Raw genomic sequence first — 25,935 nt, 5'->3', positions numbered from 1 at the left:
TGAGAATAAATGATTCCTTATTCTACTGGACTCCCCCAAACTACTTATCCAGCTTGCTTCGGGAAAAGAACCCCTAGCTTTCACTGCATCCACCAAGGTAAAAGCAGTATCTGTTTAATCCAATCTGCTTAAATCCCCACAGGTGCTGAATCACTCTGTGTACAACATGAAGGGTAGCTGAATTCTAGCCTGACTCAGGCATGCTGAGCTAGTGAAGGCAACAGGAACACAACTCAAAAAAACTAGCTGGCAGGGCGTGGAGCAGTAGCCTAGCGGCTAAAGCCTTTGCCTTGAATGCGACAGGTTCCTACATGGGCACCGGTTCTAATCCTGGCAGCCCTGTTTCCCATCCAGCTCCCTGCTGTGGCCTGAGAAAAGCAAAGATGGTCTAAAGCCTTGGAATCCTGCACCTGTGTGGGAGACTTGGAAGAAGTTCCTGGCTCCTGGCTCCTGAACTTACCAGCTCAGCACCAGCCGTTGTGGTCACTTAGGGAGTGAATCAACGGACAGAAGATCTCTCTCTCCTCCTCTGTATGTATCTGATTTTCCAATAAAAATAAATAAATCCTTTATTTAAAAAACTAGCTGGCAGAGCTTCAGCTTATGTTTCTGACACTGTATGTATCACAGGAAGAGATCAACTGAGGTTTGTGTTGTGGGTGGTGAAGGAACTCACAAACGTAGAGGAGTCAGTGGGTTAGATTTCCTGAACACACTACAAGGATACTGCGTGGCTGGCAGCTCCTGCAGCCTGCTCCTGCTCCACTGACTGATCTGACCTGTATCCTTGTTCCAGTGGAACCTTTTTGGCATGTGTCTTTTCAGGGATACAGCAGGTTTTTCTCAGGTGGGTGATTTGGATTTCTGGGCATGGCTAGAGAGCTTGCACAGGCCTTAGCTTTGGGACATTCCCAGTGTGCTGGAGAAACCCTGGCTTCCCCCAGACAGACCCACAGCCTCTCGTCTCTGTAACTGCTTGGTTCTGGACAGGGACATGTTGTTGTACCTGCCTAAGCTTGTCGGTCCATCAAGGCGTGCAGGGATCCAGCAAGCAGGACAGCCTCAGATAAGAAGGGTGATCCGTTCAAGATATGACTGCCCGCTATACCAAGATGGCCTTGGCAGAGGGCATTTAATGGTAAAGTGGTTGTTATCTTTGCTTCATTCCCATGTGGAAATGGATTCAGTGTATTCTGGGGGAGATAAACGGAATTGGTTTGTTCACAAGAGGAATCCTGAGAGTTAGGACAAGGAGGAGACATACTAGAAGAAATCAAGGAAGCTGTTGCTCTCAGTCACATCAGCCCACCTTGGCTCACAACGCCGGATTTTTGAAATGTCCCCAAACTTTTGTCCCACTTTTGAGTCACTTGCAATCCTAATCCAGACTTTTATGCATTGGAGATGCTGTGCTTAGAATTTAGCATCAGGGCCTGGTGTGGTAGCCTAGCAGCAAAGTCCTCACTTTACACATGCTGGGATCCTACATGAGTACTGGTTCCTGTCCTGGTGGCCCCGCTTCCCTTCCAGCTCCCTGCTTGTGGCCTGAGAAAGCAGGATAAGACAGCATGCCTTGGGACCCTGCAGCCGTGTGGGAGACCCGGAAGAGTCTCCTGTCTCCTGGCTTTGGATTGGCACAGCTCCGGCCGTTGTGGCCGCTTGGGGAGTGAATCATTGGACAGAGAATCTTCCTTTCTGTCTCCCCTCCCTTCTGTATTATCTCATTTTCCAATGAAAATAAAATAAATATTAGAAATAAGAGTTTATCATCAGTTCTGATACGAGCAAGGATTCTATCCACCTAACATCTCTCTTTGGCAGTCATTTCTGACAATACTGTCAATCAACCGTACTGGACAATCCTGCCTCTGCAGCACCTTGGCTATCTCTGACGCGGCCCGGGGTTGATCCCAGTAATTCCATCTTGATTTTTATTCTTTCCTTGTGATCAAGACCCTTTCCTGATAACATCACTGATCAAACTCCCTGTAGCTACATTCTCTTTTTCCTCCATTCCCAGGTTAGATTTGACCTGGTTGTGGATCCAAGCCCTTGTTGAGGGTGGAGTATTTGACAACCAGTTGCCAGTGTTCGTGAATCTGTCAGCTACATTTAATCACAAAGAATATATATGAGAAGGGTGGTTCTTAAGCTAACTTCTCTGAAATCCATTGTATAATAATCTCAGCTATGGAAAACTTTCAAAGTCAAAAGCCAATCAGAAACACCCATAGTTTTTGTTTGTTTGTTTTTGTTTTTTAGCCATACTACTTACTCTTTGGAAGGGACAACTCAGTTTGCTCAGCACAATGCTGGGAAGCTTGAAGGCAGGCATTCTCTGCCCAGTTCTAAGCTTCCCCGGTCCCAACTGCATCCTGTAATGAGAACAGAGAGAACAGAGTCTTACTGAATGCACACAAACAAGCACATTACCAGAGAAAAACCCCAAATCCTCATAAATGTTCTACATTTTTAGAGGAATTAAGTAGGGTGGGAAAAGTAAACATTGCCATTTCTACCAACAAAAATAAACTGAAAAGCTGTAAACCACAGAAATTACAGGATAAGGTTAGATTTATTGAACATGCTACTGGGAAGCAACATGGCAGGCAGTACAGCTAGAAACTAACCACCACCTCTGTAAAGGAACAGCTGCAGGACACTATAGACTTTGTACACTCCCACAGACCACAGTCTGAGTTACATCCTTGTGAGCAGCAGCCCCCTTCTTAACTAGGATGTATGTTTTCCTCATGATTCTGGGAGGTGGTCTGCATTTCTGGATGAGGCTGGACACCTTTGCTGCATTAGCAGTGCCTTGAGGCAGTCCTCACAAAAGGCAGTCCATACACAAAAGAGGTTGGTATTAAAAACACAAAGATATGCCAGCCCTAAAGCATGCTTCTGACGGCTAACAGAAACAAAGAACTATTGAGAAGGATGAATGCCAGGACACGTGGATAGACACATGGAAGTGGCCATGGAGAGTAAATATTCTTGTATCACCATATATGATAATACTTTTTAAAGTTCATGGGGAAAGGAAATTAAAATCTAAGCCTATTGTGGTACCAAAAAATGGAAATAAATTTACATAGCTTTTCATGACACACATTTTGTGTGAAGTGTTTTTGAAGACTTCACAGGCATTGATTTCCAAATTTTTACGTCAAAATGAAGTTACCCCTTAATTCCATTTTCTTTAAACCCTGTATTCATGCCCACCAAAGAACATCTCTCCACAGAAGAAGCAAGTATTAAAAATGTGCCAGCCAATGGCGTCATCCAACCTCTCACTGGCTACTCCAGTGCCCGCCTGATGGGCACACGATCAAGTGGTCTGAACAGCAGGTGTGGAGGCCCTGTGTGTATTCAGCAGTGTTTGCTCCTTCTTGCCGAGCTACAGAAGCCCAGTGACAAATGACCAACACTAAATTCCAACCTGAAACCATTCTCTGAGGATTGCTTACTTATTGACTTACTGGCTACATTGGTGTCCTATTCTAGAAAGACAAGTGTTGTCTCACCAGAATAGATGAATATGCAGAGTTTCAGTCCGCTTTTTCTACAGCCAGGACTTCAGCTTCTAGTTGAAGGTGTGTAAAGGGCTTGATCTCCTCACATGTGCTTTCACAATAGATTGCATGAACCCACGTGACTAACTTCAGAGCAAAGAGTGCATCGGCTCACCTGGAACATCCACCACCAGATACCAGGGACCCCGATAAGCTCTGACAAACATGTTCTAGGAAATTGCTAGAGGTCAGACATCACAACGCAAAGCCCCTGCGAGCTGCAGTTTTTCCTTCCAGAATTCCTGCAGGTGTTGACTGCATAAGTTGGGAAGAATCATGAGAACTCTTCCCTCATAATATCAGCAGTGGGAAAGGAACACTAGCCGCTGTCTGAGATCCCAATCAGCAGTCTCCCTTTCAGAACAAAACCATAAGGAATAAGAACAACTCTCCCCTGAAGGCACTGAAAACCCATTGCAAAGAAGAGAAGATTTAAGACAAAATAGAACAAAAGGCTCTCAAGGGGGCAGGGACCTGCCAGACTCTGCCATGCGGTCCAAAGAGGAGCAGCAGCAATTGAGAAAGCTGCATCCACAACTTCAGCAGGCTACCAAGACTGACATTTATTAACTACCTGAGAGAGTGTCCTTCCGCTCTGCCTTCTGCCAGGAAGGCTCAAGCACTGACTACAAACCTGCAACCCAACTGCGATAACAGCAAGAGGTAGAATCTTCCGCAGGAGCAGAGATTGAAAAGTCATCTCTGGCTAACTGGTCCACTCTCCAACTCAATGGTAGCTGTGTCAGTAAAAATGCCTTGGTATAGTGAAGATAACATAGTAACGCCACACTGCAAATCCATGCAAATTTTGAGTAGATTTACAAAGATTCCCACACTAGCAATATTGAAAAAGGAAATTATGCTATTTCTAAACATAAACTATGCCTGCATGAGATCTACTGGGCTAAGCAACTTGTCTGTCTTTTAACAAAAGTTATAAGACCTTTTGACAAGAATACACACAGCCTGAAGACACAAAGCAATTATCACAATGTGACCCACATGCTAAAACCAATAGGTTGTAGTATAACTATTTAGTGACCTATTAATAATAGAGATTTAAAGTGCTATTAGAAAAGCTAGGCAACATGCAAGAACAGATAAGTAATTTTAGGAGAGAGATGCTGGAAACTATAGGAAAAAATCTAATGAAATACAAACACAAGAAATTGAAAACAGGAGTGAGGAAGTTCTCTGTGTATTTCACATTTCAGAACTCTGAATATGAAATTTGGTTTCTCTAGTTAGAACCTGACTTCACATTTTTTATAATATGAAAGATAAGGCTGATTTGACACATCAAATGTTTTTATCTTGCCTATGCCAATTTTGTATTGTATGCATAATAAAATTAGTAAAAACAAGCAAGTCCAAGGGAACGCTATTTTACTCACTCAACTGTGGTTTAATGAGTATGTGTTTGTGTGTGTATGTATACAATGCATAAATGCCTTTTAGCCGATTTAATATAATTTAATCAAAACGATTGAATTAGTTTCTGCACGTAGCCTCTAGTTTTCAGTAGACAGGTTGGGGAACAAAGATAAGAAAAGTCTTTGTGTCTGAAATGAAGAATGCTACTTATTCTAGAAATTTCTACATAGACAAATATGCAACCCTGCAGGCAACAACAATTTTCTCTTTCAGCTTAGGCTAAACTTCCTAGGGAATTCTGTTAAATTAAGTTGTTCTGTGAGAACACAACACCCGTGTGACATAAAACAGCCCCCAGCAATTTACTAAATTGCTTTCTCATTAAGTTGTGTTTTTAAACGTATAAATGATCATTTGAAGCATTTTCCCCAGTATAATAGTCATAAGACAAGATCAAGAAAAACTTGAATGCCTATTCAATTAGTGTTCTGTTGAATAGTGCTATTGAAAAAGTACTAATCATACAAATTCTACCCATAGGGACTGTTGTTAATACTGCTATTTGTTATTTGTGCTGACCATAAGCAGGCATACACCGTGACCCAGTGGCTTATAACAAAACCTAGGCAGCTAACAAAATCTGAATGAAACAGACTGTTCAGTGAGAGGCTTTGTGGCTATGTCCATCTATAGATTTCTCTTCCTTTACTCTTCGTTTCCTCCCCTTTATTCTTGGAAAACACCTTAATAAAGTAAATACTACCATAGAGGTCTTTTTAGAAAAGATTTCTTACAACTGATTCACACAAAATAATTCACGTGCTAGTTTATAGTTGTAGAAAGTCCTTTAACATAGCCTAAGCAGATGACACGACAGCTTTTCACAGAGATTTCGAAATGAGCACTGTGAATATTTGTAATATACAAAAAAAAAATGTTTCAATGACTAAAATTACACTGTTTCACTTTCAGAGGCAGGGGTCTATTTGAATTGGATGAACGAAGGAGGGAAATCTTGTTACCTGAACACCACGTAGTCACAGCTGTTTTGTTCCGCAAGTTTTCTGTGTTTTATCTAATCTCTTGGCAGTGGAGTTGATTCTAAGGCAAGTTTTCTCTTAAAAAAAAAATCTTAAAAGTTTTAAAAGGCAATCTCAAATGTAGGTCATTTATATTTTCACATTTTTGAAAGACAGCTTTACTTAATAATATAAACATGGTTTAAAATTATGCTCGGCACATTTGGAAATCTCGAGTTTATTGGGATAGGAATCACTGTTTGGATCAGCAAAAATACTTTGTTACCTTCATAGATGAGCACAACATTATCATAAAGCGTTTTAGAACAGTAATCAAGATTTAGCATGGGTGAGTGTACCTTTGAGACACAAAATTAGTTTGTAACTTATCTTCAAATTTTATGAGCTTATTTACTCTCAGATAACATTTGAAAGACTTTCCAGAAACAGGAAACGTAAGTTTCTGGTTCTAATTTAAATGGTCATATGATATGTGACCTTAATGTAGTAAGAGATATTCTGGCCAGGGTAGTTTCTTCTATGGATCAAGTGTATTTTTGTTAAATTGTAAAAATTTAAAACAAATGTCTCCCAAGTTCGGGGGAGGGGAGACATAAGCCTCAAGGGCGTCATCAGTCACAGCTTAAAACACACGCCCAAATAATTAACAGCTAGATCATGGGAGGAAAAACTAAGCGCTTTTTCTGAATAATTTACGGCATTTATTTTGTCTTGGAAGGCGACTGTTCTAGAATGACTGCTTTTCTCTTTGCACTTTCATTCTATAAACATTAATAAACATTAATGAGTCAATTATGTAAAAGTAAAAATAAAGCAGAGAAGCACTGAGCACTTTCCATTGAGTTTTTTCCTTTAAAAATTTTTTACTAGTAAACATTTATTTTATTTTTAATTTTAATTATTTTTATTTTTGATGATTTTTACGTAGTTGATTAGGTTGATAAGGGTCAAGGGCTACAGGAAGGTGGATGAGATCACCATTTCCACATTCTTTTCTTTTTTCTTCCGTACTGGGGGAAGGAAGGAGATAAGGGGGAAAGCCACACCCAGCCTTCCAACCATCCCAGAGTCCCCAGTGTGGGGCATGCTCCGAGGGTCCTGCCTAAGAGGGTTCATTAGTGCAACAGTTCTGAATTACTACCAATCTTGCGACTCCAAGCATGATGAAATCTCTCCAGAATCCACTGGCTGACACAGTCCACCTGAGAGTCTCCATTTGCCCAGTTTTTCACTGCCAACTCTTGGCTGGGGTGGTTGATCAGTTTGTTCTGTCCTCCATCCTCTGTTGTGGTACCAGGTGTCCTCTGCAGACTCCAATGGACTGCCATATTCTGCACCTGTACTCGGAAATGCCATCCACTGTTCCATCTAAGCCACTAAGAGGCTCAGCTCTGACACATGCACTCCACGGTCAGTCCATGGAATCTGCAATTCTCTCCTTAGCTGGGGTTCTGAGTCCAGCAATTCAGCTGGGAATATCCCCAAAGAAACTTTATCTGAGGTGATTCCAGACCTCGTTCTTGTGTGTGGTTGCCAACACAGGGTCTGGCACAGTCTGTCACCCCAATCAGCTATGCATATGCTGGTAGTTGCAATCGCTGGATCAGTTCTGCCTCCAGCCCTGTCTTCTGCACAAAACAATGCCTGCTGCAGTTCAGCCTGATCCTGCCCATCACATTTTTAAAAGTTTCTAAAAAATTGGGCCTGACATGATATCCTAGTGGCTAAAGCCCTCACCTTGCATATGCCGGGATCCCATATGGGTGTCGGTTTGTGTCCTGGCTGCTCTACTTTCCATCTAACTCCCTGTTTGTGGCCTGGGAAAGCAGTTGAGCCATAGCCTCATGATCCTGCAGCCTTGTAGGAGACCCACAAGAAGCTCCTGGCTCCTGGCTTCGGATCAGCTCTGCTCCAGCCATTGTGGCCACTTGGGGAGTGAATTATTGGATGGAAGATCTTTCTCCCTTTCTGTCTATAAATCTGACACTGCAATCAAAATAAATAAATCCAAAAAAAGTTCATAAAAAATCAAATGACAATAGAAAACATGACGGAAAAGTTTCTCCTGTTTTTTTTTTTTTCTCCACTATGCTGACTACTTTCTTATTCCTTTGAAGTATTTCAACAGATTCCGGTGTATTCTGCCTTGACTTTTTACATACTCATACAAAGGTACATCCCCAAAATTTAAAGGACATACTAGGCACATAATATATGACTACTTTAAATTTTATAAATAATTGTTTCTTTCAATATCATTAGGAAAAAGTACATGTGTTTTTAAGGTGATTAAAAATTTTCCACAGGGGAATGTCAGATAAATCATTTAATCTCATTTCATGTAATAATCCTGGTAAGTGTGAGATATTCCTTTGTTGGAATGCCACAGTAAACATCGGTACAAAAAGTATCTCCTACAATGTCTGTAAGTTCCAAGTTCCTCTGTCTACAAAGAATTTTTCAGGTGAGATTGTGGGATCAACAGCTTAGGTCATTTGAAATATTGTAAAAGATGACCAGGTCTATTTCTTTTTTTTTTTTTTTAAGATTTATTTATTTTTATTGCAATGTCAAATTTACGGAGAGAGAGAGAGAGATAGAGAGAGAGATCTTCCATCTGCTGGTTTACTTCCCAAGTTTGGTAGTGGCCGGAGCTGAGCCGCGCTAAAGCCAGGAGCCAGGAGCCAGGAGCATCTTCCAGGGCTCCCATACATTTGCAAAGTTACAAGGCTTTGGGCCGTCCTCGACTGCTTTCCCAGGCCACAAGCAGGGAGCTGGATGGGAAGTGGGGCTGCCGGAATTAGAACCAGCGCCCGTATGGGATCCTGGAGTGTGCAAGGTGAGGACTTTAGCTGCTAGGCTACTGCACTGGGCCCGACCAGGGCCATTTCTGCAGAGGATTCAGCAAATACTCTTCTAAGAAGGGTATGATTCATTTTATTTTGGCGTTTGAAAACATGTCAAAACCATAGTTTTGCAAATATCTGTGTTATTTCCCCTATTGAAATTGAGTACTTTTTCATGGGATTACCATCTGATATCGGATTTAAGGTATGGTTCTTGCTTGTAAGAAAAATGATTTGCCTTACTACCAATGTTAAATCAATGACAGAATTAGTAGGAAGGCTAGAAAACCATGCCCTGAGAGCAGGGAGAAGGCACAGGCATTTGTCTGGGCGGTCCAGGCCCTGCCTTTGCAGCAGGAGGCTGGGAGGCTTTCGCAGTTGGCTTACGATACTGAACACACTACTTACTGGTAACAGTCATCACAACAGGCCACACACATGTTGTTGAAAGAAAATTTAAAGAACCATTCCTTCCTTTGTGCTACTTGTTCTGGATTTACAATATGGAATTAGCTCTGTTTAGAACGCTAATCTGTACCCTACCAGATAAGGAGAATGAAAATCCAGAGTTTAAGGCTACTTTGGTGGAAATCAATGAAACAGCTCCTATCAACCCCGCTCCAGCCCAAACCTAAGAAAGCCGATGTTTGCCCCCATTGACTTCCCATTCTGTTTTAAATTCCTGATAATTGTTACCTTCCAATCCTAGCCACAACATTGTTATTGCCAATGGATTGAAGATCTTTCTCTGACTCTCCTTCTCTCTATATATCTGCCTTTCCAATAAAAAATTACAAATTATATCTTTTTTAATCATAGAACTGTAGTCCCTATACAATTGTGTACATCATCGATTTTTAGTGGGAGAAGTTCCTGTATATGAGATCCACTTGAAACATGACAATAACTCAAGTATAAACTTAGATCGTTAAAGAAACTGGCAAATTTTACCATTATTATTAACATCATTATAACACACTTTCACTCTCCTGCTTTAAGAGCTGAGGGTTATAATTGTCAAGCCTCTTCTCCTGAAGGAATATTAAAATACCTATGTAAGAAGAACTTGTTCCTGCACCGATTGTTCCAGGTAACCCAAACCCGAAGCATTGCTTGCCTTCTCTCACACCCACAAAGAAATACAAAATGATATGCGTTCTCTAGCTTAAATAAGATTAGAATTGAAAATGTATGTAAAAGTAATACAAAGTAGATAAAAGTAACATATTTCTCAAACCACAAGTTTGTCATAATGCTCATCTATCAAGTTTTCCAAAGCCCTCTTAATTATAGCACAGCAGATACCACTCCAAACTTCCATTTTGTTTTCTGCAAAAACTCAATGAAACTCTAAAAACTACACTTTCACATTCTTTCTTGCTATTCTTCCTTCAAACATGTGTTCTTTTCTTTTTAGAAAAATAGTGCTTTTCACTGTGATGATTTAGAAGACTAGCATTCATCTGACAAACAACTACTAGGCCTAGATACAGAGCAGGGTGAATTTAACATGGCCCTTTGATGGCTGTGTATCTTCATGTTTTAATTTCTTTGTCATATGGTGTTAAGCTGATATTTGTCAATATGCTTTTGAATGTACAAGATAGAAGCAAACATGTTTCACCCAGAGGGAATAGCATGTAGTCCTGAGACATGAAAGATCACAAGATGTTACAAGAACTTGGAGAAGTCCAAAAGAGTAGAGTGGAATGTGATGGATTGAAGACATGAAAGAACCCAGATGTCACAGGCCCTGGATGTGTGAATTTTGTCCTCAGAGCACTAGAATGCCATTGGAAGGTTCTAATAAGAGAAGAGTGTTTTTCATTTTATTTGATCACTTTGGCTACAGAGTAAACACAGGATTGTGGTGGGGATAAATTAGAAGTAGGTGACTGGCTACGTGGGGTGATAGTGGTTCCATTGAGAGATGATGACACAATTAGAGAAAATGTCTGAACCAGGGAGCCAACATGAAAGAACACCACAATGTGATAACTTTTATGGCTGGTAAAAATGATAGATAAGTCCCAGATGATATTTTAGGTTTATGCTCTGAGCATCTGGATGGATACAATGACCTTTTTGAACCTGTGGGTCCTCACAGAGGTCTCTGTTTCTCAATATCCACTCGCTGGTGGTGAGCACCGAAGCATTGAAAGTGATACATATTTGTGTAAAGTCTTACATTAAATGGAATCACTGGCTTGCAATTTCCTTACAACAAAGTTCACCAGTGTTAGTTGTACAATTGGGATGAGATTTTAAAGATACATATGCAGTTGTGTATCAAGCAACATAATTCTGATACAGAACACTTCTGTCACTCAAAGAATTCGCTCATACCTCTTGGCCTTCTGTATTCCCAGGGCTGCTTGGCTCCATTATACACTTTTTTTTTTTAAGATTTATTTTTATTGCAAAGTCAGATATAAAGACAGGAGGAGAGACTGAGAGGAAGATTATCCATGCATGGCTTCACTCCCCAAGTGACCGCAACAGCCAAAGCTGAGCCAATCCTAAGCCAGGAGCAAGAAGCTTCATCTGGGTCTCCCATGTGGGTGCAGGAACCCAAGGCTTGGGCTGTCCTCAGCTTCTTTCCCAGGCACAAGCAGGGAGCTGGATGGGAAGTGGGGCTGCCGGGATTAGAACCGGCGCCCATATGTGATCCTGCGCATTCAATTCCAGGACTTCAGCCACTAGGCCACCATGCTGGGCCCTATATTTTCAATCATTGTAGTTTTGCCTATCATAGAAATCCACATGAATGGAAACTTTTTGTAATTACAATATTACTTTTTAAGATTCACCTATAATGTGGCATATCTCAGTATCCTTTTGTTCCGGATTAATATTCTACCATGTCAATACATCCCATTTTGCCAATTCACCATTGGTGTGCATATGGATTGTCTGCAGTTTTGGTTATCATGAACTTACAGGCATGAAAATTTAAGCTCATTTTTTGTGGATAAACATATTTATTTTCTTTGGGTAACCATGTAACAGCTGGTTTGTATAGCTGAGTGGTAAGTGTGTGTTTAGACAAATGTTAAAAACTACCAAGCTGGTCTGAAGGGCTGCACCGCTGCTCACACACATGGGTTTCAGTTGCTCCACATCCTAGCAAACATGTGGTACTGTAAGTGTTTTTAATTTTATCCACTCTAAATGGGGTAGCATTAGCTGTCTATGCTTTTGATTTGTGTTTGATACATATTTCCTTAGTTACTGATACTACATATTCATACATTCAAATATGAGCCTGCAACTTTATCCTACCCTAGTACCAGAATTAAGTCAGAGACAATCACAAACTTAAATGTAAGAGTCAAGGGCCCGGTGGCGTGGCCTAGCGGCTAAAGTCCTCTCCTTGAAAGCCCCGGGATCCCATTGGGCGCCGGTTCTAATCCCGGCAGCTCCACTTCCCATCCAGCTCCCTGCTTGTGGCCTGGGAAAGCAGTCGAGGATGGTCCAAAGCTTTGGGACCCTGCACCCGCGTGGGAGCCCTGGAAGAGGTTCCTGGTTCCCAGCATCGGATCGGCGCAGCACCGGCCCATTGCGGCTCACTTGGGGAGTGAAACATCGGATGGAAGATCTTCCTCTCTGTCTCTCCTCCTCTCTGTACATCCGGCTTTCCAATAATAATAAAATCTTAAAAAAAAAAAAAAAAAAGAGTCAAAAAAAAAAAAAAAACCAAACTTGGGATTTTGCAGAAGAAAACGTAGCAGAAAAAGGTTTGCCCTTTGGCTTAGTAAAACTATCTTTTTTCTGTATTTACACACTTTCATGTACTTATTTACTTTCATTTTATTTAAAAGGGGGAAGGAGGGAGAGAAAAAAGGAGAAGAGAAGAAGGAAGGGGAGAAGGAGGAAGAAGGTTATGGGAAGAGGGAGGGAAAGATGGGTAAATAGAGAGAGGGAGAGAGAGAGAAAGACTTTTCCAGCTGTGATTTCACATTCTGTGTCTGTCACAGCAGCCAGTGGTCAATCCTAGCATCCCCTGTGGGTTCAGACACCCAAGTATCTGAGCCATTATCTGCTGCCTCTCAGGATACACGTTAGCAAGGAAATGGAAAACAAGCCCAAAGAATCTGAAATGCGATGTGACTGTCCCACAAAGAGGTTTAAATGATGCGCTGCAGAACCATCCGTAAGCAAACATTTCTTAGGAAATCAAAATGAAAAATTACAAAGGACAAACTAAGAAAACTGAATTCTGCCAAAATTAAAAAGTTTGCTACTGAAAACATATTGTTTAGCACCTAAAAAAGGCAAGCCACAGGCTAAGAGAAAATGTTTACAAGATATCTACCTATTTACTACACGATTTTATCTAGAATGTTTTCTGTTTTAATGAGACATCTATCATTCTTATCATTGGTTTAATTACATAATGCGTTTTTTTCCTGCCTTTTAAAAATATATTCTATTTTTACTTTTTGAAGCGATTTGACTAAGATATGCTTTAGTATGTTTTTATAAGTTATGTTTATAAACATACATTACAATTTTCATCAAATTTGGAATTTTCAGCCATCTCATTTTCAAGCATCTTTTTCTTTCCATTTTATTTTTCTCATCTAGAAATCCAGGTACTAATTCATTAGACATGTTGTTATTTTCCCCTGCTCACCAATCTTCATGCCAATTCTTCCTTGTGTGTTTATGCCAATTTTTTTTTAACATAAGTTCACTGATCTTTTCTATTCCTGTGTTAAAAGCATTGTCAATCCACTAAGAGCTTTTCACTTGATCTTGTATCTTTAATCTCCACCATTTCAAACTGGGTCTTTTTAAAGCCTTCCTCCTAGGCTTGCATTTTCTTCTGTCTTGTTATACATTTACAACATGCCTAGAATAGTTGCTTAAAACTTTTTTTCTTGACTTTTTCTCTTAATTTTGTCATGTCTAGATCTGTTTCCACTAATTGACATTTTTATCCTTGCTATGGGTCACATTCTCCTACTCTTTGCGTGTGTGGAATTTTTAATTGGATGCCACGGAATGAGAATTTTACATTGTTTTTGTTTTTTAAAATATTGTTTTTCCTTCAAACACAATGGGCTTTGTTCTAGGAGGCAATTAACTTACTTGGAAACAGATGGATTACTTCTAGTCTCATTTTTAAGCCTTTTTGTGTTGGGCTCACATCAGCCTTCATTATACACTCAATTTGACCACAACACTAAGCAGATACTTCCCTAACACCGTTTAATTTCCCTTGTACTATACTTTCCTTCCTTTCCAGCAAGTGGAAATACATTGAATTTGAAGGATTGTTTGGTCTTACCCTTTCTGTTCCCCCCCTCGTCCCAGACTGTTGGTGGCTTCCTCACATGCGTGCACATATCAGAACACAATTCTTTCCTTATGATAGTATTGGCGATTCCCTTGCTACGTTCTCATCACAGGGTAAAGTCCCTACAATTCTCCTTTTGACCGTGAGTTGTTAGTAAATCCTGTCTGGCAGCTAATGGCAAAGGTTATGATACACCAGTTCTGCCGCTAGGTTACAAACATACTATTGTTTCTGTTTGGGTGAACTCTTACTCCCTCTGGGACCCTTGTTTTTTAGGGAAAGGGAGACATTGCAGAGTCGTTGTCTTTTGCGACTGCCGATGGAGCTCTGGCCACCAAGTTGGTTGCATATTTGCCAGAAGTCTTGAACCAGAACTATTCAAATTTAATTTTCTGGATTCCCAAAAAGAAAGAGACTATATGATAATGTTTGAGGATGCTACTCTGTGGGGCAATTTGGTATGTAGTAAGGCATAACAAATATAGATGTTGGTATATTTTAATGTCCACTATTGTAACAAAAATCTAAATGGTGAGTGGTTTAGAGACTGGCGATGGACATTGAAGGCCATAGTACTGAACGCCTAAAGTGTCTCAAAGCAGTTTTACAGGCACCGGCGTTGTAGCACACTGATCAAGCTGCTGTTTTCAGTATCGGTGCCATATCAGGTACTGGCTGTTCAACTTTTAGTCCTACTTCCTGATAACATACCTAGGAAAGCAGTGGAGGATGGTCCAAGTCCTCGGGCCCCTGCCATCCACAGGGAGCAGGTGGGACCTGGGTGGAATTGCCTCTTCCTGGCTTTGTCTGGGACTGTTGGAGTTATTCAGTGGATGGAAGTTCTTGCTTTGTCTCCTCTCTTCTAACTCTGACTTCAGAAGACACACACACACATACATATGTACATCTTAAATAAAAAAGGAAATTTTACTTTAGATTTTTGTTGTGAAATAATTTTGGATTCAAATTTTGAGAAAATATACAGACATCACCTGGGGTGATAAACGCTTGTTGTTTTGAACTGCTGAGACTGTTATACTGCCAAGCCTAACAGAGTCTCAGTACAACTCCCTTCTGTCTGAGATGCTTCTGGAAGTCAAATCCCCTGACTCTGTCTGAGTCAGCTGGTCTACAGCGCTAGCTTGAAGCCCGGCATTGCCTACAGCAGGGAACTAAGAGCAATCACTTGCATCTCTTCCTCAGGGCACACAATCCTAAACTGAGTGTTGTGTTGTCCACCACCTGAAACCTACTGTTCAGCACATTGTATCTACTTCCTGATCCCTTAATGTGAACATTAAACCTGGTCCCTCCACAGTTCCATCATGCCCAGGCCTAGCTTTGTTACCCTGATCTCAAATGAGACATGAGTTTGACTGGGAGATGGTGTCCTCATGCAATTCCATGAAAGACTTCTTTGTATTTTCTCAAGATATTACATTTTTTTCCCCTAGGGGAAAGGGATTTAAAGTTTTCTTCAGGCTTCAAGAGGCAAAGTGCCTATGAGTGAAGAGAGTAAGGAAAAGCTACAGGCATCAAAGCCAACTTTTCACCATGTGAGTACCTTGTGCCTGGGAACAGTTGGTTCCACTTACTCTGATGCTTCGTCATTTACCTCGACTCTGCCTGTCCTTGCTCTGAGAACACAAACGTGGTACGCTGTTGATGCTAGCTGCCATCTGGTGATATGCAGAAGTACCTGTCTTAAGCCAACATATTTTCTCCAGCTGCTCTTGGCTTGTCTGGAAGGTGGGTAATGCACACACATGTCAGTCCAGCCTTTTCTCCTCTATTTCCTCAGGCATGATGGACTCCATTCTAAGTGAGAGTTCTGCCTTTTATGTACGCACAAACTCACATCCAGTTAAACTGATGCTCTGATTTGCACATCTAAGCCTATCCTGGTTGGACTGCACAAAAGTGTCCCGCATGCCATTTCTCTCCCAGGCTTGTTCTTATTGAGAAACTAGATAAATCATGCTGATAGTGGCTGGTCACAAGCAGAGCTACACTGTAACTCTGGGTTAAGGAATTGGAATTGAAACAAAATGCTATCAAGAAATCAGTTTCCATCACAGTCTCAGGCATCTTGGAGAACTTCCTGAGAATTTCCACGCTGAAACAATGTAAATCATCGAGTTAGGCAGGGTGATGTAACAAAAAAAAGATAAATGAAACACATCATTCTTACTCTTCAAAAGATTGATTGACTTGTAGAAGTAAGTATACAAATTAGTTCATCCCCAAAGGTTATGAAAGCCTTTGAAAATTTACAAATAAATTATAACTATTTCAAGTGAAAAAGAGTAGAGCTAGCTTGGAACTGGGCAAACTTCTGTATTTGTCAGAATCAACTTCTATTGTGAGGCATTGGAGAGATTTGTGTATTATTGGGGGGAGGGAAGAAGCAAAGACGGGAACTTATTTTGGTAACTGTTTTGAGAAATCACAAACATTCCAGCACAGACATACAATAAGCATCCCTTCCAGTGTTCATCTTTTGTTGTCAGTGTTGCTAAATTCTGTGTGAGAAACATTTAAGACTGATATCCTAGCAAGCTGTTACCTTGAAAGTAGCTTTTAATCTTAATAGCTCAATGTTCTTCTTTTAAAAAAAATATGTATTACTACCTCTGAGTTTTCGCCAAGTTTTAAGGCTACATTGATTTAGTGCCTGTGAAAAGATGCAAACCCATATGTTTTCTGAGGATCTGAAACTTGCATCCTAGTTAACCCAGATTTCAAGATCTTCTTTTACAATACAGACTTAGAGGCAACACTCTGGACAAACTCACCTAGAATGTCTTCATGTTTGCTTTTAAACCCTGGAAAGCTCAGAGTATTCTAGGACTAACTTATTCAAACAATGGCTTTCCTTTGAAATAAGATAGGTTGCCTCCCTTCCAGGCATAGCAGTCACCTTTGACACAAAGATCAGAAGGTAAATCAACAAAGGAGGTGGGGAAAGAACCTCAGGACTTGGATAAGCTTTTTTTTTTTTTTTAAACTGGTTTTGTATTAACTGTATTAACTTTTATTTCTAGGTGTCTGGCCTTGCCTGTAAGATGCAAATGGCAAGACCGGTGGAAAGGCAAGATGATTTCACCTGATCTGAGATCTTAAGGAAACAGTATGTGAACGTCATTTTACTGTCCTTTTTGGGGGGAGGCTGGCAGACAGAGAGAACAACAGGGAACCAGCAAGCCAGCTACAAAAGGAGAGCTGGAAAGCTAGGTGGGGCAAGAGGGTCTGACATGTCGGGGTGTCCTTTGAAGCCCACTCCATGACAAATGACATGATCTGCAGGCTTAGCGAGTGTCCAGAGGCTGGGAAGACCAATCAAAGGCCTGGCAGAGGAGGCTGCAGTTTTGTGCTTAATCTGCATTGAAGTTTTGCTTTGGAGGGACCTGTGCCGGAGACAGACCTGAACAAAGGAGGTGCCCCGGAGGGGGTGAGGTGGGACCTGAAGGCCCCCTCTACCTGCACACACCTCGGCCTGTGGAGGGCTGGAGGTGGGGATGCAAATGAGGCCTAGCCGAGCGGCCAATCAGAAGTTAGGACAGGAGATGTGGTCTCCACCCCACTCAGCCCGGATTGTGAGCACGTGTGCGGTGTTCTGGGACCTTTGTCCCGCAACATCCAGCCTGGAGGCCACCCTCTGGTCCTTTTTCTTTTGCTTTGGTTTTTGGTTGGATCCGCTTGCGGTCAGCTCCTCCACATCCACTTCACGAGTCCTGTCCCTTCCTTCTCCACACTCATCCCCTCTGAGCCGCTGCGGGTCAGAGCCAGAGCGCGGTGTCAGCAGGACTGTGCGCATCCCCGCCCCGCAAGCCAAGTTGCAGAGTAGGCGCCCGGCAGTTGGGCGCGGGGTTACAAGCGGCAAGCCCTGGGCTAGAAGGCCACAGCGCTCCTGCGCGCCCGCCGGCCGGTCCTCCGCCGGTCCCGAAGCAGCACTGCCCGCGCTGCGCCTCCCGGACTGTGGGTATGTCCGGCGGGGCTCCCCTCTAGCCTGCTCGGCCATGGAAACTCCTGAAAGGTCCAGAGCCCAGAAAGTAGACTCATCACCTAATTCGCCAGGGAACCATAGCGCCCGGGGCTGCGACGCTGTCTTCTCCGCTCCTCCCCCCACCCCATCCCCGCCCGAGCTCAGGCGGCCTCCGGGAGTCACTCGGCTCCCCCCACCCCACCCCACGCCCCCTGCAGACAAAGGGGCCTGGGCAAATTCGCCGCCCGGCCTCCTCCTCGCGCTCAGCTCCGGGGAGGCGACTGCGCCCGCGGTGGGATCGCGCAGGAGGCGCGCGCGGGGCCAGAGGCGGCAGCCGCGGGCGCGCGACATGGGGAAGAGCCGCGAGATGCGTATGACTTCCATCTGCTGCTGCTGCCTGCTCTACCACCTGGGCTTCCTGGCGAATGGGCTCGTTTCAGGTAAGTCCTGGGGTCGCCTGGCTCCCTTTCCAAGGTCCCCAGACCAGAGCGAGGACACAAGAGCTAGGGTGGCGCTGGTGCCGGCGGCGCGCGCAGAGCGGGGGTGTTCGGCGGGGCATGCGGGTGCAGAGTCTAGCTCGGGAGCGAAGCGCAAGAGCGCTTCTCGCGGCCTCGCTGTACCCGTCTGTGAAATGGAACCTTCTTCTGAGGGGTGCAGAGCTTGCTGCGAAGGCGTGCTGGAACCCAAAGGAGCGTCCTCGAATGCGCTTCTCTGGGCCGGAGTTTCCCTACCGGGTTTCTTTTTAGGCACAACCGAGCGCGCTCTTCCAATTTAGCCGCCCCTTCCCCCGGTCCTCTTACTTCCCTTCGGAAAACGCTGGGGTGTGTAATCTGATCGCTAGGCTGTGGGGCTAGCCGCAGTTTTGGGGGAGCTTGGCGGGTGGTCTCCGCGCTCCGCGAGCCCGCGACCCGGGGCGCTTCACGCCCTACATTTCTCTGTCCGCCCCCGCCTGCAGGGATGCTGTTCGCCCCCGACCGCGAGGAGTGGGAGGTCGTGTATCCTGCACTCTGGAGCCGGGAGCCGGTGGACGCGGCCAGCGGCAGCGGGGGCAGCGCGGACCCGGGCTGGATGCGCGGCGCAGCTGCCGGCGGAGGCGCCCGGGCGCAGGCTGCGGGCAGCTCACGCGAGGTGCGCTCGGTGGCCCCGGCGCCCCTGGAGGAGCCCGCTGGATCGGAGTCCCGGCCCCGGTCCGTGTCGGCGCAGGGGGCTGAGGAAGACGAGGAGCTCGAGTCACAGGAGCTGCCGAGGGCATCCAGCGGCGCTGCTCCCCTGTCCCCGGGCGCCCCGGCCTCGTGGCAGCCGCCCCCGCCTCCGCAGCCGCCCCCGTCTCCCCCGGCCCAGCCAGCTGATCCTGACGGCGACGAGGTGCTGCTGAGGATCCCGGCCTTCTCCCGGGACCTGTACCTGCTGCTGCGGAGGGACGGCCGCTTTCTGGCGCCTCGCTTCGCCGTGGAACATCGGCCGCAGCCCGGCCCCGGCCCCACCGCGGCCGCAGCCCCTGCGCGCCCTCCCGAGCCACCCGACGCCGCCTGCTTTTACACCGGGGCGGTGCTGCGGCATCCGGGCTCACTGGCCTCTTTCAGCACCTGTGGAGGCGGCCTGGTAAGCGCCTTTCTTCCCCATCTTTGCTCCCTCCTGACCTTGCTGCTCTTTTCCTCCTGGCATGCATCCCCTCACTCTCCACCCCCTGTTCTGATTGTCTTCCTGGACCCCATCACCCGGCCTCTATACCACTTGCCACCCAGGCCAACATAAAAGCTCCAGGAGTGCTACTGGATGACAGAAAATCCTCAAAGAGCCTTAGGCTTTTTTCTTTCATCTTCTCCGGGGGAGTCTGGCCTCCTGGTAACTTCTTCCCCTGTGCTTCAGGGTTTGCTCACATAGCCCCCTCCCACCCTCACATGGAAAGACCACCAACCCTCCTGCCTCCGATTCCTTCAACAGGCCTATGATGACTGCAGTTACTCAGAGCAATTCTCCCTTATCTGTGTAGAATTTACTCACATCCACCGCCACACTGCACACCTGTTCCTAGGGCCTTCAAAGCAGAGGCTGGAGAGGTAGACTCCGGCAGACACGGGCTGCTGGTTAACCAGGTGGCACACTCCAGCCAGGATCCAAAGGATGGTGGTTGTGTGGCCCAATCTTGACGGTCCTAGGGTTTCTCTACCCTCCGTGGTGGGAACTACAAATCGTGGGCCTTGCTGAGCCTGTTGGGAATGGAAAGCCAAGGAGAATATAAGGCCACTAGTAGGTTAGGGAGCCCTTGTTAGATATTCACCTGCAACAGTATCATAACCTATGTTCATTTTGTACATCCATCACCACCATGACCTGTGAAGTTTTGTGGCAAAACTCACATGATATTGATGCTGCTGCTGTGACGTGTGGCTTGACTTCTGCCCTTCGTAGTGAGTTGTTGATGAATTCTTCAAGAACTTGCATGAAACCAACTTATTCATTGGGGGGACAGCCCCACAGCCATTTATAGCAGAAAATGCCTTTACAGAGCCACCCAAACTATGAAATAGAAAACTGTGGTTAAAAATTCAAATGAAATGGAACAGGAAATTTTTTACTCTGCCCTCCCCACCCCAAGCTTGCACAGTCATATGATGTAAACTGCTGGAAAGGACTGTATTTTAGCAAATGCTCACAATGATGAATATTTAAATGTGGGCATTTTTAGGCATTCATGAGAAAATCGTGTGGAAAATGTCATGAGAAACTTTTCAAAATATCGTGTTTTTTCTTTGTTTGTTTTTAATGGAGTTGGTGTTTGAACACCTCGCTGAGGAAAACATTCAGTGCAGGTTTCATTGTACATTGGTTTTTGGCTGGGCATTAAATAATTACATCTAAAAAGTTCCTGGTGTGGTCGGAGCAATAGGGGATAAAGTATTTCACTGTGTTGAAATGTGGGCTGCTGGTCACATTTTCCAAATGAGCTATGCCTTTGCTCATGACTCGAGGGGGCAGAGGGAGAAGTATGAGTAGGTTTTTCATGGGCAGAATGGCAATTTGACATACACCCCTGTTTATCATGTTGGAGTTTTACTCGCTTTTCCTGTTAGCCACCTATGTGTATGTTCGGAACTGGGAAGTCTTTGTTATGGAGAAGAACTGGCGTTGCCAGCAATACAGTGAAGTAGTCAGATGGTGGGGTAAAAAAGTTGGGTAAATAGCCAAGGAGGGTGGGTTTGTTACTCCACAGTCTCCCATGCCAGCCGTTCCTTTCTTAAGAGGCAGTAGATTAGGAAAGTGTGAGTATAATCTGCTATCTAAACTGCCATGGCTTGCTCTCTGGTTCATCTTTATGGACATCAATTTTCCTAAATGCAGTTAGATGACAATTAAAACTTGAGTGGAGGAATTGAAAAAAAAAGATTTATTTATTTTTATCAGAAAGGCAGATATACAGAGACAAGGAGATATAAAGAGAAAGATCTTCCATCTGCTGGTTCACTCCCTGAGCAGCTGCAGCAGCTGGAGCTGAGCTGATCTAAAGCCAGGAGCTTCTTCTTGGTCTCTCCCATGCAGAAGCAGAGTCCCAAGGCTTTGGGCCATCCTTGACTGCTTTCCCAGGCCACAGGCAGGGTGATGAATGAGAAGTGGAGCAGCCAGGATATGAACTGGTACCTATATGAGATCCTGGCATGTGCATGGCGCGGACTTAAGCCGCTAGGCTACCACCCTGGGCCCTGCTAATTTTATTCTAGGTCTTGGTGTTAGGCATTACAATGTTCTACTCTTCAGTGACGCAGAGATTAGAAGAAGGACCTATACAAGCAAATAGGATCCAAGTGGTGACATGCCATCATGAGAAATGGTATCCGCAAGGGAATATCTCATTAGACTGCTTGAGAAAGGCTTCTCCAAATGCAGTGTATGTCATGGGTTCTGGAGTGTAGGGAGGCTTTCTCCAGGTCACAAAGTGCTGGAGAGCATTGTAGGTGAAGAAGAGAATCGGAGGACGTGAAAGTGCAGCTTGTCCAGAGAATGGGAAAGAACAGCTCCCATGATTAGGCCAGAAGATACGATGGGGAGAAACAGTCCTTGAATGTTACTGCTTGAGGTTAGAGTTTCAAAGCCTCGACTGCTAAAGTTAGGCGCTTTCATTTGTCTGTGTCTTCGCTCCGAGTGTGGATGTTCGTCTACATTTCTGCTCATCTTCAGTTCAAGTGTTCTGGGATCCTGCAGTTCTGTGTGAGGGATCATGCTGCCTTTGCATAGACAGGGCAAGATATTGATAAGTGCAGCTGCTCTGAGTCTGCAGTAACTTCTTCTTTCCAGGTCATAGCCTGTCAGTTGCGCAGGTGAGAGTAGGTCACTGAGTGCATTTTTTCTCTCTCAGTAGCTACTTGCACACTGACTACTCCTTAGCACCTCAACTGCTCAGCATCTGTCTGATGTTTGGTGGATTCAAAGATCCCTAAAAGTCTCTATTGAAAGAAGCATGTCATTAATTATCCAGCAAAAAATTAATAAGGTTGATCAGCCTATTCTCCAACTATTAATTTATGTGTGGCTAGAGAGTGAGATGATCTTGAATCTTCAAGTGCTTATTGCTTCTGGGTCTCATTTTTCCTATTTGTATACTATTTGTTCTCTATCTATCTATCTAACAGTTGATTTAGGGCGTGTTCTTATTTTTACCAAATTAGTCCCTTATTAGGTCAGCCATATTTGATGTTTCTGTCGTGTTCATCTCTTCATTCATAGCATATTTTGATTTCTAGTTTTAGCAGACACTTGATACAGAATCACTAATGAAAGGTAACACATATAGTCATTTTTATATCTAAAGTGATAATATTTAAAAAATAATGTACATGAAACCAATACATTCTGTCCCACAGAGCAGTGCAGCAATATTTTGCTCAGAATTGATATCGTATTTTTTTTTTAAGATTTATTCATTTTATTACAGCCAGATATACACAGAGGAGGAGAGACAGAGAGGAAGATCTTCCGTCCGATGATTCACTCCCCAAGTGAGCCGCAACGGGCCGATGCGCGCCGATCCGAAGCCGGGAACCAGGAAACTCTTCCGGGTCTCCCACGCGGGTGCAGTGTCCCAATGCATTGGGCCGTCCTCAACTGCTTTCCCAGGCCACAAGCAGGGAGCTGGATGGGAAGTGGAGCTGCCGGGATTAGAACCAGTGCCCATATGGGATCCCGGGGCTTTCAAGGCGAGGACTTTAGCTGCTAGGCCACGCCGCCGGGCCCGACATCGTATTTTTTAAAAATACAAGCAAGCCTAAAGAGGGCCAAAATAAATTAGATCAGCGCATACCTTGACTACAGCTCTTTGATGTGATATTGCGATGATTGAAGATGTAAACATATTTATAATATCCATAAGAGTTTCATGTATTAGTCATTTCCGTTAATTTTTTTTGGTACGGATTTTGGAGCCCTGTGTACATCATTGCGATCTTGCTTTCAATGATGCACATTTTGAACAAACAATTCTCTAAGAACTTCACTTTGGAAAGGTTTCAGTGTGAGAGCAGAGGGCAGAGCCTGGAAGGGGACAAGGCCCTGGCTTCCACGGAGAAGTGGTGTACAGGAGAACTGGCATTCAGATGAAGAAGTCAAGACGGCGAGACTGACCTCATCTCTTGTTTCTCATTTCTTTCCTCAAGCCAAGTCATAGGAACGACTGAGGAGGTACTGTCCGTGAGTCCGATGCGGTAGTCTAAGAGGGTGGTGTAAGTATATCTGACATTTTGTTGGTCTCCTGAAAGACTGAAAACAATTTGACTAGGGTTAGTGGAAAGCATAGACATTGGAAGCATGTGTGAGTGGCAGGAGCTGGGCCAGAAAAGCTGCCGTGCAAGGAAGCAAAAGGAATGCCGAGAGTGGAGGGGACTTGAGCCACCCTGGTGATGCACGTTTGCTGACGTCCAGTTATGGGGAAGCGGCTGAGACCACATGTGTGTCTTTGGCTGAGAGCAGAGCGAATAGAAGGAGGACATGTTGGTGACATCTGCTCTCTCGCTCTCACAGAGATGTTGACACCTTGCAGCCAGTCCATCTCACCTGTCTCTGACAACTCAACTAGTCACAGTGGACAGGTGGTTTGGAAAATCTAAGAAGGGATGCTGATGTGCAAGAATGTTATACTTAAAAAAAAAATGAAACATACATACAAAAGGAGTCCTCAAGCTTTAATTAGTTAATACATAAAGCTACACAATTAATAGAAAAGTAGGATATCAAAGCTACAGTAACTCGATGCATAAATGAATGTATATTCAGGGAAAAATACGTGTTTATAAACAGGAGCAAACTGCTGTCCATATAGGGTAATTAAGTGCATTGGAGCTGAAATTACATGAGCTTAGAATATAGAAACCCAACAGATGAGCTAACAAGTAAAATGTGTGATTTGGAACTCCAAACATAAAAATTGTCCCAGGTTATTTAGAGGACAAATATATACAAAATATCAAAGAACAGAAATGAGCCATGAATTATAAGACACAAAGTTTCTCTAACAGGAGTTAAAGAAAACAGACTGATCCATGTTAAAATCCTACAGATAGGATTTTTAAAATGTGTGCTGTTGTGCCTTACCACACCAATCAAGCTTGAGCATGAGTCACAGGTAAAAGGTAAGAGATCCTAATCATTTTTAAAATTTGGCAGCATAATCCTTTTATCTGAGGCACAACACTTCAGATTAAGGTGCCACCAGCAAACTCAATGTGGCGTGAGCAAAGAGAGACCCCAAACATAGAAACATTCTGTTAGAATCTAGAAAACAAAAACGATTGAGAAATTCCAACAAGTTTAATAAAGAGAGATTATCTTTTTTTTTTAAAGATTTATTTATTTTTATTGGAAAGGCAGATATACATAGAGGAGGATACACAGAGGAAGCTCTTCCATCCGATGATTCACTCCCCAAGCGAGCCGCAACGGCCGGTGCTGTGCCGATCCGAAGCCAGGAACCTGGGACCTCCTCCACGTCTCCCACGTGGGTGCAGGAACCCAAGGCTTTTGGGCTTTCCTTGACTGCTCTCCCAGGCCACAAACAGGGAGCTGGATGGGAAGTGGAGCTGCCGGGATTAGAACCGGCGCCCATATGGGATCCCGGTGCGTTCAGGGCGAGGACTTTAGCTGCTAGGCCACGCTGCCGGGCCCAAGAGAGATTAGTGGGATAAGTCAGATTGATTTCAGAGGCTTGAATCACCAACACGCGATGCCAGACGATGTGGAAGCTCCAGAATTCAGAGGTCAAAAGGTTTTTGAATCCTGGATTACACCAGTAGAGAAACTACCACTGAATATGAGTCCAAAATCAATCTGATTTCAGTCGATGAGGAGTCAAATTTTACCACACAGAACTGCCAAACTAGTATGCAACTTTGTCTTCCCTCAACACCTGGCCCCTGGATGTTACATAGGGTGTTTCTGCATGATAACAAAGATTATTTGTTTCAGGAGTATGAGTTGTAGGAATTGGAGGTGTAAACAAATACACTAATTATTTTTATTTTCAGTTTATTTGAAAGGTTGAGAGAAAGAGCGAGCATATGTTACATATTTTCAATGCTGGCTCACTCATCAAATGCCCACATCCACCAGAGCTAAGCTAGACTGGAGCTGGGACGCTGGGTTTCCCATGTGGGTGGCAGGGAACCCAGTCCTTGAGCCAACATCTGCTACCTCTGGGGTGTGCATGAGCAGAGAGCTGCTTCTCAGAGCACTGGAGTATGGGATGCCAGTGTCCCAGTTAGCAGTTTCACCACTGCATCACAAGCCCGTCCCAATCTAAACCTATCCTCTTTGTGCAGAAATGAAT

General features: G+C 44.0%; 1 protein-coding gene and 1 long non-coding RNA gene across 4 annotated transcripts in view; one reads left to right on the top strand and one right to left on the bottom strand.

Annotated features, from left to right (window-relative positions):
• Positions 1 to 1,014: 1,014 nt before the first annotated feature.
• On the bottom strand, positions 1,015 to 23,522 carry LOC131482619 (uncharacterized). Of its 3 annotated transcripts, XR_009247167.1 has the most exons (4): positions 23,419 to 23,522; positions 20,483 to 20,642; positions 2,276 to 2,375; positions 1,015 to 1,193 (listed from the first exon to the last, which is right to left on the bottom strand). It is a non-coding gene; the product is annotated as an uncharacterized LOC131482619 (long non-coding RNA). The 3 variants fall into 3 exon arrangements; XR_009247166.1 differs by lacking the exon at positions 23,419 to 23,522 and having other exon boundaries at positions 20,483 to 20,832; XR_009247165.1 differs by lacking the exons at positions 20,483 to 20,642; positions 23,419 to 23,522 and adding an exon at positions 19,527 to 19,668.
• The window catches only part of ADAMTS19 (ADAM metallopeptidase with thrombospondin type 1 motif 19), a 182,602-nt gene continuing 174,503 nt past the window's right edge, over positions 17,837 to 25,935 (top strand). The window contains exons 1-2 of the mRNA XM_058677493.1: positions 17,837 to 18,562; positions 19,078 to 19,724. Coding sequence (XP_058533476.1) covers positions 18,157 to 18,562; positions 19,078 to 19,724 — 1,053 coding nt within the window. The 5' untranslated portion in view covers positions 17,837 to 18,156. The remainder of the gene's footprint in view (positions 18,563 to 19,077; positions 19,725 to 25,935) is intronic.

Source organism: Ochotona princeps, chromosome 19, assembly GCF_030435755.1.
Source record: "Ochotona princeps isolate mOchPri1 chromosome 19, mOchPri1.hap1, whole genome shotgun sequence".
In the NCBI taxonomy this organism is placed as follows: Eukaryota; Metazoa; Chordata; class Mammalia; order Lagomorpha; family Ochotonidae; genus Ochotona; species Ochotona princeps.
This window is presented reverse-complemented; position numbering and strand designations above follow the sequence as displayed.